General features: G+C 43.4%; 1 protein-coding gene across 1 annotated transcript in view; it reads right to left on the bottom strand.

Moving 5' to 3' along the window:
• Nucleotides 1–765: 765 nt before the first annotated feature.
• CPAMD8 (C3 and PZP like alpha-2-macroglobulin domain containing 8) overlaps nt 766–12103 on the bottom strand; it is a 116367-nt gene continuing 105029 nt past the window's right edge. The window contains exons 39-44 of the mRNA XM_070737511.1: nt 10482–10592; nt 7628–7840; nt 7434–7511; nt 3702–3707; nt 1952–2112; nt 766–1846 (exon numbers count right to left, since the gene is read on the bottom strand). Coding sequence (XP_070593612.1) covers nt 1955–2112; nt 3702–3707; nt 7434–7511; nt 7628–7840; nt 10482–10592 — 566 coding nt within the window. The 3' untranslated portion in view covers nt 766–1846; nt 1952–1954. The remainder of the gene's footprint in view (nt 1847–1951; nt 2113–3701; nt 3708–7433; nt 7512–7627; nt 7841–10481; nt 10593–12103) is intronic.

The raw sequence follows: 12103 nt of genomic DNA, 5'->3' as shown, positions 1-12103 counted from the left end.
TGATCTCCTTCTGAGCTGTCTGCCACACTCTCCTCCTCCCTGTCACTCATGTCTTCTTGGTCAGAGGAGCCTCATCAGCAGATTCCACCGGGGGCAAAACAGGCCTGCAGCATGTGTATGTCTCCCCCCACATCCACAGTCCTTGGGGCAGGAGCTGGGCCAGAGCCAACCACAACACATTCCAACTTCCAAGAAGCCTAATTATGTTCCTCGTTAATTCTGAATTCTTGCGTAGTAGATAGTTCTTCCCTTTATTTTGTGGCTTAACTGTATGGATTTGGGAAAGTCCAATATATGTCTCTAATAAATGGATTCAAAGAAAACTTCCAAAATTAAGTTGGTGGCTGATTGAGTCTTCAATTAATCTCATGCTTTCTTGTTCCTACATCTCCCTCAGACCCCTACTCACAATTTTTTTTTACTTCAGGAAAAAACCAAAAGGAGTCACGACTGTTTTAAAAATCAATTTTTAATAAAATATTTTATCAATATCTAAATCAAACTTCTTCTCCCACCCCACCCAACCCCTGGATGCTTCAATTCACTAAAGGATTGTGTGAACCATAAAATCAAACTGTGCCCCTGCAATGCCTAAGCAAGTGGGGAAACAGGCTATTCTACTGAGCACACGGAATGAACAGACAGACGTCTGTCTAGATCAGTGTTTCCCAACCTTGGCAACTTGAAGATATTTGGACTTCAACTCCCAGAATTCCCCAGCCAGCGAATGCTGGCTGGGGAATTCTGGGAGTTGAAGTCCAGATATCTTCAAGTTGCCAAGGTTGGGAAACACTGGTCTAGATGTACAGTGGGCAAGAACAGATGAGGCCAATGAGCAGAGATAAAACAAATATGTCAAGATTGCAATCACCAGGTCAACCTGGTTCCATTTGACAATAATTTGGGGTAAATAAAAATGTTCATTTGACAATAAATATTGGGCACAGCATATATTTTTGCATATGGTTCATCGAGGCTGCCATATCTGCATTGCAGAAGAACCGGGGCTGGCAGTAGTAAGTGGTACTTGAACCTCAATTCCCTTAGAAAATATTCTCTGACCTCCTTCAAATTTATAAATAGCTTATTTTTGCCCGTCACTCAAGGATGACGTGAAACAAGGAGGGGAAGCTGTAGCCGCAGATGTCTGCAAACCACAAATCCTAGAATTTAGCCGCTCTAGCCATGTTGGCTGGGAGTGCAGAGTTTGTAATTAGCAACATCTGGAGAGCTACATGTTTACCATCCATGGTTGAGAAGTTTAGAGGGGGAAGAAATTAGAAAGTGGACCAGCTCCAGAGCTCTGGAAAATATGAGGTGGGGGGCATGCTTTTCTTTCCATACAATGGAGGAAAGACAATTGGGAAGGGAAGTTAAGATGAGACTGGAAAGCCAATTCCTATCCCACCAATACCAACCTTTGAAGAGAGAAAACTTCTTGTGTCTAGGTTCTTCTGGGGTGGGGTGGAGTGACAGAGGGGTGCAGTAAATAAATGACCTGAAACTCTCGTGCTTTGGTCGCAATGGGGTTGCCTGGGTCATAGAGATCAACAGTGCCATCCTTTCTCCATTCACAACTAGGGCAGAGTTGGTCGGAAGACAAGAGTCAATTTGAACAATGGTCCTCTGGGGATGAGCCGCTCCAAAAGTGGGTCTGGATTCCAGCTTGCCCTACGGAGCTTGCGCAACACAAGTGGGAAAGCGGCAAGGAGGCTACCATGATGAGAGCCACGGGACGGTCGAGAATAGAGTTCCATCTTCCCTTTTGTCAGCAAGACACAGAACAATAGAATGGTCTGTATCCCTTGTGGAGGTGGCTCTGCTTAGACCAAAAGGAAGGAGCTTTCTACAGGGAAAATAGGAAACACAAAAGGAGGAAAAAGAGAAAAATGTGGAGAGGGAGCAGAGGACTACCAGGCCTTCTACCCCAAGGCCACATCGGACCTCTCACCATTCACTTCCCAGCGACCGCAGCAGCTCCCAGGTATCTGCCGTTATCTTGTGCCTCTGTGCCACTTGCTGTTGTCAGTTCAAAAGCATCTCCTTCAGAAGTGTACGGGTCGGCCTCATATTCATAGGAGTAGTAGGAGAAGTCCAACTGAAGGGTGGGACCTTTCATCTGGGAGGTACATTAAAAGGAGGAAAATGAGAAAAAGAGATTAAGTTCGGGGGAGGCAGCGGTTTCTAATTCCAGTCCAACCCTCGATTTCTCTGCATCATTAAGAGACACCCCCTAAACAGTTATGGGGTCCCTATGAGTATGGTCAGGTACGCAGAACCAGTAGAAAAAAATTGAATTGTTTTCTTTTTTTCTCCTTCTGGGCTCTGGGTATGCTTTTCCTATTGCAATAAATGAGATTGAATGTGTATAATTTTAGAAGAGCTGTGCGTTCATGTGTGTACATAAACTTTATATAGTAGATAATATATATTTTTGTGTGCCCGTGTGCATAGTTCCCTCTAAGCTGAGCAGTGAGCAATCGCTCACTTAAAAATCATCATCAACTCAGAGTTTTCCAAACCTGCCCAGAAGCCGAGAGGGAAGGAGAGAGAGGGAAGGAGAGAGAGAGGAAGAGAGAGAAACAGAGAGAAAAAAGAGAGGAAGGAAAAGAGAAAGAAAAAGAATGGGAGTAAGGAAGAGAGAAAGAAAATCAAAATCTAGTTTGAAACTAGCTCAACCATTTAAGTGGCATTTTGATATTGATAGAGTTGCCCTATTATGAGCTCACTGTTATAGACACACAGTACAGTATTTTATTTTGAAATTCTCTGAGACAAAACAGGGTGGGTTTTTTATTTATTTATTTGTTTGTTAGTTAGTTTTGTTTGTTTGTTTATTTATTTATTATTTCTGTGCCGCCCAGTCCCGAAGGGACTGCCGCTCAGACACTATACTTTTCCGCCCACCCCCCAAAAAACTTAGAGGGAACACTGCCCGTCGTGTAATATATATATGTATATATATATCTCCGGGACCGCCTTCTGCCGCACGAATTCCAGCGACCAGTTAGGTCCCACAGAGTTGGCCTTCTCCGGGTCCCGTCAACTAAAAAATGTCGTTTGGCGGGACCCAGGGGAAGAGCCTTCTCTGTGGCGGCCCCCGACCCTTTGGAACCAACTCCCCCCCAGATATCAGAGTTGCCCCCACCCTCCTTGCCTTTAGTAAGCTCCTTAAAACCCACTTCTGTCGTCAGGCATGGGGGAATTGAGACTTTCCCTCCCCCCTAGGCATACAAGATTTATGCATGGTATGTTAGTATGTATGATTGGTTTTTAAATTGGGTTTTAAATTAACTTAAACTTAAATATTGGATTTGTTTACATTGTATTTTTATTGCTGTGAGCCGCCCCGAGTCTGCGGAGAGGGGCGGCATACAAATCTGATAAATAAATAAATAAATAAATAAATAAATTCAATTAAAGAGTATATTTTGGATAGTCAGTAATAATAAGGGAAATTTTATCTCTTTGAGGCGAGGAGAGGCCAAGCACCCTAACCCCTAACCAAACCCTTGACGTGAGTGACGTCAAGTTGGCCCACCTTTAAGCCAGTCACATGACCTTTAAGCCACCCCCCAGTCACATGATCATCAAGTCACTCCGCCTGGTCACATGGGCTGGCAAACCACACCCACAAAATAAGTCACGGCTAGACTGAGGTAGTAAACATTTTTGCAGCCCTTCTCTGCCCCCTAAATCACAGTCATCTAAAGACAGTGAGAGTTTTCTCACTTGCCTATTACTCACAACACTACAAAACATTTCTTGATCACAGAGATTGACTTCCTTCCTGGCTCTTGAGGTTGACTTTATCATGCCACAGCCCAAGAATAAGGTAAGCTCAGCATCCGTACCCAAAATGGTGTCAAAAATTAAGGCCTCCCACCTTGTCCCAACGCCATGTATAGGTAGTCCTCGACTTACAACTGTCAGGCTGAAGCCATTTTAGTTGGGGGTCTTGGCCTGCCACACTTTACGCTATTTTAAAAATGTATTCTTAGCTGTGGGAATTTGGGAGGGGCAGTTGCATGAGGGATGCCTGCATGTTATGTAGCCATAACGAATTCCCTTCTGGATTGTCAAGGTCACCCTTTGCCTTTGCACTCCTGCACCTGCACAGAAGGAGATGGGGAGTTGCTACCAAGTTGGCAGATGAAGATTGGTCAATGTGATGGACTTGGGGTTGTGTGGAGGCAAGGGCTTGAACTTTCAACTGGGTGGAGAAACCCCTGGGACTTCAGATTTGGGATTCTCCCAGATGTGTCCACATGGGCTCTGCTAATAAATTGGAACTCTGAGGAATACTTTGCCTCGGACGCTGATTTAGTTTTGGATGTTATTTGGAACCCTGACAGAACAATCACAATTGAGCCCCAAATTCTTGTTGCTAAGTAAGACATTTGCTAAGTCCTCTTTAAGAGTCCTCGGAGAGGGGCGGCATATAAACTAAACTAAACTAAACTAAACTAAACTAAACTAAACTAAACTAAACTAAACTAAACTAAACTAAACTAAACTAAACTAAACTGTTGTAACTAAGTGTTGTACCACTTGACAAATGTATCTTTTTTTTTATGTACACTGAGAGTATAGAAACATAGAAACACAGAAGACTGACGGCAGAAAAAGACCTCATGATCCATCTAGTCTGCCCTTATACTATTTCCTGTATTTTATCTTACAATGGATATATGTTTATCCCAGGCATGTTTAAATTCAGTTACTGTGGATTTATCTACCACGTCTGCTGGAAGTTTGTTCCAAGCATCTACTACTCTTTCAGTAAAATAATATTTTCTCACGTAGCTTTTGATCTTTCCCCCAACTAACTTCAGATTGTGACCCCTTGTTCTTGTGTTCACTTTCCTATTAAAAACACTTCCCTCCTGGACCTTATTTAACCCTTTAACATATTTAAATGTTTCGATCATGTCCCCCCTTTTCCTTCTGTCCTCCAGACTATACAGATTGAGTTCATGAAGTCTTTCCTGATACCTTTTATGCTTAAGACCTTCCACATTCTTGTAGCCCGTCTTTGGACCCGTTCAATTTTGTCAATATCTTTTTGTAGGTGAGGCCTCCAGAACTGAACACAGTATTCCAAATGGGGTCTCACCAGCGCTCTATACAGCGGGTATATGCAGCAAAGAGAAATTCCTTGTGTGTACAATCACACTTGGCCAATAAAGAATTCTATTCTATTCTATTCTATTCTATTCTATTCTATCTACTCTACTGTACTCTATTCTAAACCAAACTAAACATGGTCGTTAATTGTATCTGGCTTCCCCATTGACTTTGCTGGTCAGAAGGTCACACAAAGTGACCACATGGCCCCAGGACACCGCAGCCGTCATTAATATGAACCAGTTGCCAAATGTCTACATTTTAATCACACGGCCATAGGGATGCTGCAACGGTCATAAATGTGAAAATGGTCATGCTGCTTTTTACAGTGCCATGGTAACTTTGAACACTTGCTAAACAAACAGTTGTAAGTTAAGGACTATCTGTAGCGATGGCTTCCAGGTTTGGTAAAATCTTTGCCAACCCCAACACTGATGCAGCCTAGGGACCGATTGTGGAAATGACCAGAGGTCCTTGTGGGTTTCAGAATAATGTGGATGTGGTTACCCAAAACCGGGGTTTCCAACCTTGGCAACTTTAAGACTTGTGGAGTTGAAGTCCACAAGTCTTAAAGTTGCCAAGGTTGGAGACTCCTCCCCAGAATGTTGCTTTTATCATCTTAGGTTGGAAGTTTTGGTCAAAATAAAACAATAAATTATAGGTAATATTGGATCAATATAGAAAGAGAAATTCAAATTAAATGTTTCGTGGGATCTTTGGTGCTTTCTGAGCTTGGCTGTTTTCTTGCAGACATTTCATTAACAAACTAGGTAACATCATCAGTGCTAGCCAATAATATTACCTAGTTTGGTAATGAAATGTCTGCAAGAAAACACAAAAAGCAGGGATAATTTTTTCCACTATGGATAACAACTCCATCCTATCAATCGGCTGTCCTGACAGATGTTTCAGGGAGATTGAGAGCTGCCCAATAAAGTAGGAGGACCTAAATTCAGGGACAATGTAACGGAACCAAGAGGTTGCAAGCGGGTCTTTCTCCTATACTGGTCCTGGAACTAGATGTATCCGATTCCTGCAGTATTGCCAAGATCGAGGGATATTTTCCCCACCGTCAACTTATAATGTTCTGAAAAGGGAGGACAAAAAAACTAGAGGCCCAGCCAATTAATTTGCTTATCATCTGCTCTGAATTCATCAACAATATATCAGCATTCTGCTTAGGCTTGGGACTTGTGCAATAGAATAGAAACATAGAAACAATAGAAGATAGAAGATTGACGGCAGAAAAAGACCTCATGGTCCATCTAGTCTGCCCTTATACTATTTCCTGTATTTAATCTTACAATGGATATATGTTTATCCCAGGCATGTTTAAATTCAGTTACTGTGGATTTACCAACCACGTCTGCTGGAAGTTTGTTCCAAGCATCTACTACTCTTTCAGTGAAATAATATTTTCTCACGTTGCTTTTGATCTTTTCCCCCAACTAACTTCAGATTGTGTCCCCTTGTTCTTGTGTTCACTTTCCTATTAAAAACACTTCCCTCCTGAACCTTATTTAACCCTTTGACATATTTAAATGTTTCGATCATGTCCCCCCTTTTCCTTCTGTCCTCCAGACTTTACAGATTGAGTTCATTAAGTCTTTCCTGATACGTTTTATGCTTAAGACCTTCCACCATTCTTGTAGCCCGTCTTTGGACCCGTTCAATTTTGTCAATAACTTTTTGTAGGTGAGGTCTCCAGAACTGAACACAGTATTCCAAATGTGGTCTCACCAGCGCTCTATATAAGGGGATCACAATCTCCCTCTTCCTGCTTGTTATACCTCTAGCTATGCAGCCAAGCATCCTACTTGCTTTTCCTACCGCCCGACCACACTGCTCACCCATTTTGAGACTGTCAGAAATCACTACCCCCTAAATCCTTCTCTTCTGAAGATTTTTGCTAACACAGAACTGCCAATGCAATACTCAGATTGAGGATTCCTTTTCCCCAAGTGCATTATTTTACATTTGGAAACATTGTAAAATAATGCACTTGGGGAAAAGGAATCCTCAATCTGAGTATTGCATTGGCAGTTCTGTGTTAGCAAATCAAGAGAGAGAGAGCAACCATCGTGCCAAATATATTTCATGCCGCTACAGTTTTCTGCAGATTCAAGGATGGGCACACTTTTAATGCACTTTTGAAGTAAGGCCCAGAGAAAGGATACTTCTGCAGCGATCCCTCCCTCCCGTGAAGTGCTTGCTAGCCACATACAATCGGGAAAAAAGGGGGGACAATTGTGAAAAAAGTCAGGTCTAGAGAGCCCCATTGCATAAACTTGAGCTAACCTTCCTACCTGTTGGTGTCTGCTGTTTCCTGTCAGGGAATGGGAGGCTGTCAAAGGGCTTTTCTTTCTCTTCTGGAGGGTCCTTAGCTGCAGAAAAGAAGGAAAAGGATGGCTGGGGCCATGCAAGGCCTCCGGGGAGCTCTCCGCGCGGCCACTGTTTCATCCACGTTCTTGGCCAGTTTGGATAGCCGTGCAAAACTTACCCGCCACACACTGTGCCATGAGGACCTGCTCGATCTGGGTGTTGTTTCTGCAGGCGGCCACCTCCATTTGACAGTGGTTCTGGTAGATCAGGCCGTCTGAGCCACACACCAGCTCCCCGTCGTAGCCGCAGTCGCGGGAACACATGCACTGCTCAAAATAGCCATCCTCTAAGCAGCCGAAGATGCTGTTGCAAGGACCGGTGTGTACAAAACCTGCAGAAACAGCCAGGAAGGGGTGAAATTCGATATTTTTCACTACCGGTTCCGTGAGGCAGAGCAGGATATTGCAAAATCTCCATTCCCAACCCACTCTGGGTCCATTTGTCCGTTCTCTGAACTACTCAAAATTCCCGCTACTGGTTCTCCAGAACCTGCTGGATTTCACCCCTGGGGTTAGAGGTGCCTGGGGGGATTGCAAAAACTCTCAGGGGCTTCTACTGTTTCCTGTGTAAAAGGCAGAATAAGTATCATAAGCTCCCACAGCTCATTACAGGGAGTCCTCGATTTACAACTATGACTGAAGTTAAACAGCACTGGGAAAAAAGGACTTTGTTAGTACATGGTACATAACCTACTTTGGGTTGCCATATAGTAAACTAACAATGTTGGTCTATGAAAGTAAAGTCTGTACCTTTAAGAACTTCTACTGATTGGCCATAAGAGGGCACCAGCACCATTCCCTTTGGGGAGAGCTACTTTTGAGATATCTTTGCTGTGTGCAGTTTGTAATCTATTGTTAATACTGTGGTATATTTGTAAATAAAAATATTGTTAATACTAAGTCTGAGTCTTTAACTGGCTAGCCCCACATTATACCTCCGGAACCGCCTTCTACCGCACGAATCCCAGCGGCCGATTAGATCCCACAGAGTTGCCCTTCTCCGGTCCCGTCGACAAAGCAATGTCGTTTGGCGGGGGCCCCAGGGGAAGGGCCTTCTCTGTGGCGGCCCCGTCCCTTTGGAATCAACTCCCCCTGGAGATTAGAACGGCCCACCACCCTCCTTGTCTTTCACAAATTTCACAAATTACTCAAGGACCCACCTATATTGCCAGGCATGGGGGAACTGAGACATCTCCACCAGGCTTTTATATTTTATGTTTGGTATGCATGTGTTGTATGGTTTTAATTGCTGGGGTTTTATATATACTTTTTTAAAAAAATATTAGATTTGTATTACTATTATATTGTTTTTGTTATTGTTGTGAGCCACCCCGAGTCTTCGGAGAGGTGTGGCATACAAATCTAATAAATTATTATTATTATTATTATTATTATTATTATTATTATTATTATTATTATTATTATTATTATTATCTACACCACTGCAACAACTCTGCTCATTGTATGTCGAAGGTTTCGCACAGAGCTGCACCGAGACATACTAACAGACTTATGATCATTTTTCACACTAGTGACCATTGCAACATAGTCCCATGATTTGCATTTGGATGCTTGACTAACGACTCACATTTATGATGGTCTTGGGATTATGTGATCCCCTTTTGCAACCTTCTGGCAAGACAAATCAATGGGGAAACCAGATTCACTTAACAACCATGTTACCAATTTAATGATTCACAGTGATTCGCTTGATAGATGTGGCCAGGAAAGTCGTAAAAATGGGACAAAACAGGACCAGATTACTTACTGGACCGTCTCTTGCATCATGTATCCTAGCGGCTGGTCAGATCCCACAGCCTTCTCCAGGTCCTGTCAGCCAAGCAATGCCGGCTGGCAGGGCCGAAGGGAAGGGCCTTCTCAGTGGCGGCTCTGGTCCTTTGGAATCAACTCCCCCCACGGCCCCCACCTTTCTGGCCTTTTGGAAGGCTTTAAAAACACGCCTTTGCTGGCAGGCCTGGGGCTGTTGAGCATTAACACTCCACTCCAGCTGATACCGTAGTATGTTAGTGGTACTGAATGAATTATGGATGAATGGACTTTTAACCTTGGGGTTTTTAAGATTTTGTATTTGTTTTATCTTGTACGCAGTTCTGAGTCTGCTGGAGGAGGGCGGCTTATAAATTTGAATAAATAAATAAATTCAAATAAATAAAACCCACTTAACCAATTTCTCACTTAGCAACATAAATTTTGGGCTCAATTGTGGTCATACATTTGAGGACTACCTGCATTTGCTGCCTTAAAGCCACTTCACAGTCCTAGGGATTCCCAGATCAAGTTTCTGTACAGTGTTCCCTCGATTTTCACGGGTTCGAACTTCGCGAATAGCCTATACCACGTTTTTTCAAAAAATATTAATTAAAAAATACTTCGCATTTTTTCCCTATACCACGGTTTTTCCCACCCAATGACGTCATACGTCATCGCCAAACTAATAATTTTTGCAAATAAATAACAAAAAAAATAATTATTGTTAATAAATAATTATGTTTATAAATAACAGGATCACTAAGTGTCTTATTCAATGGTGAGTACCAGTAATACAGTAATGGTGAGTAAATGGTTGTTAAGGGAATGGGAAATGGTAATTTAGGGGTTTAAAGTGTTAAGGGATGGCTTGTGATACTGTCCATACCCAAAAATGGTGTATTGACTTCCGCATCTCTACTTCGCGGAAATTCGATTTTCGCGGGCGGTCTCGGAACGCATCCCCCGCGGAAATCGAGGGAACACTGTATATTGGTTTTATCATTGCTGTGAGCCGCCCCGAGTCTACGGAGAGGGTCGGCATACAAATCTAATAAATACAAATACAATAATATAATACAAGTGTGGAAGCCACCCAAACTCATCTTGTGTTGCCGGAAGGAACAGGAAGAAAGGGGGGGGGGCATGGAGAAGGAAAATGAATGATGGGTAGCCATCCTTTTCCTCATTAGCCGCAGGACTCACCAACCCAGTGGCTGGCCATACTCTCCACCTCGTTGCACATGGGACCATCGCAGAGCTCACGGGACAGAGGACTGGATTCACTGACGTTGTAGAAACGGGTGGCTTCAAAAGCTGCAGAGCGGGAGGGAAGAAAGGCAGGTTGTCAGGGTTGGCTGCCTGGGCTCAAGGCATAGAAACATACAAGACTGACGGCAGAAAAAGACCTCATGGTCCATCTAGTCTGCCCTTATGCTATTCCCTGTATTTTATCTTAGGATGGATACAGTAGTCCCTCGCTATACCGCGCTTCACCTACTGCGGCTTCACTTCATCGCGGGTTTCTGAGGAAGCCGATCGGCAGATTTAAACAGCCCGCCGAACTCGATCGGCAGGTTTAAAATAAATAAAAAAATCTAAAATTGTAAATACTGTATTTAAATACTGTATCTAAAATAAATACTGTGTGGGAAGGGTTTATAAACACTTAAAACAATGAAAACTTACCAAACAATTACAATATAAATACTTAAATAAGTACTATCAGTCGATAAATTCCCCATCGCGGATTTCACCTATCGCGGCCAGGTCTGGAACGTAACACCAGCGATAGGTGAGGGACTACTGTATATGTTTATCCCAGGCATGTTTAAATTCAGTTACTGTGGATTTACCAACCAAGTCTGCTGGAGGTTTGTTCCAAGCATCTACTACTCTTTCAGTAAAATAATATTTTCTCACGTTGCTTCTGATCTTTCCCCCAACTAACCTCAGATTGTGCCCCCTTGTTCTTGTGTTCACTTTCCTATTAAAACCACTTCCCTCCCATGGCTGTGGAGGCACAGCCGGTGCAGTGGTTGGTGATAAATTAATGGCTTGCCACACTATCTACAGAACAGTGATGGCGAAACTTTTTTCCCTTGGATGCCGAAAGAGTGTGTGTGCACACTGTCGCACATGCGCAAGTGCCCACATCCATAATTTATTGCCTGGGGAAGGTTAAAATAGCTTCCCCCACCCCCAGGAAGCCCTCTGGAGGCCAGAAACAGCCTGTTTCCCAACTTCTGGTGGGCCCAGAAGACTCGTGTTTCACCCTCTCCAGGCTCCAAAGGCTTCCCTGGAGCTGGGGGAGGGTAAAAACGCCCTCCCCCATCCCCCAGAGCCTTTCTGGAAGCCAAAAATCAGAATTGCCCCCACCCTCCTCGCCTTTCGTAAGCTCCTTAAAACAGTGATTTTCAACCTTTTTTGAGCCGCGGCACATTTTTTACATTTACAAAACCATGGGGCACATTGGGGGGGGGGGGTGTGGCTTAAAAAATATTGGACAAAAAAATTATCTCTCTTCCTCCCTTTTGCTCTATTTCTCTATCCCTCTTTCTCTCCCTTCCTTTTTTTCTCTCTCTCCATCCCTCTTTCTTTCTCTCTTCCTTCTTTCCTCTTTTTTGCTCTCTTTCTCTCTCCCTCCCTACCCCCTTTATGTTTTTCTCTCTCCCACCTTCCCTCCCTCTTTCTCTCTCCTTCTTTCTTGCTCTCTCTTGCTTTCTTTCTCTCTTGTTCTCTTTCGCTCTTTCTTTCTTGCTTTCTCTCTCTCTTTCTTGCTTTCTCTCTCTTGCTTGCTTTCTCTCTTGTTTTCTTTCTCTCTTGCT

The sequence above is a fragment of the Erythrolamprus reginae genome, chromosome 1 (assembly GCF_031021105.1).
Source record: "Erythrolamprus reginae isolate rEryReg1 chromosome 1, rEryReg1.hap1, whole genome shotgun sequence".
NCBI classification, from domain to species: Eukaryota; Metazoa; Chordata; class Lepidosauria; order Squamata; family Dipsadidae; genus Erythrolamprus; species Erythrolamprus reginae.
This window is presented reverse-complemented; position numbering and strand designations above follow the sequence as displayed.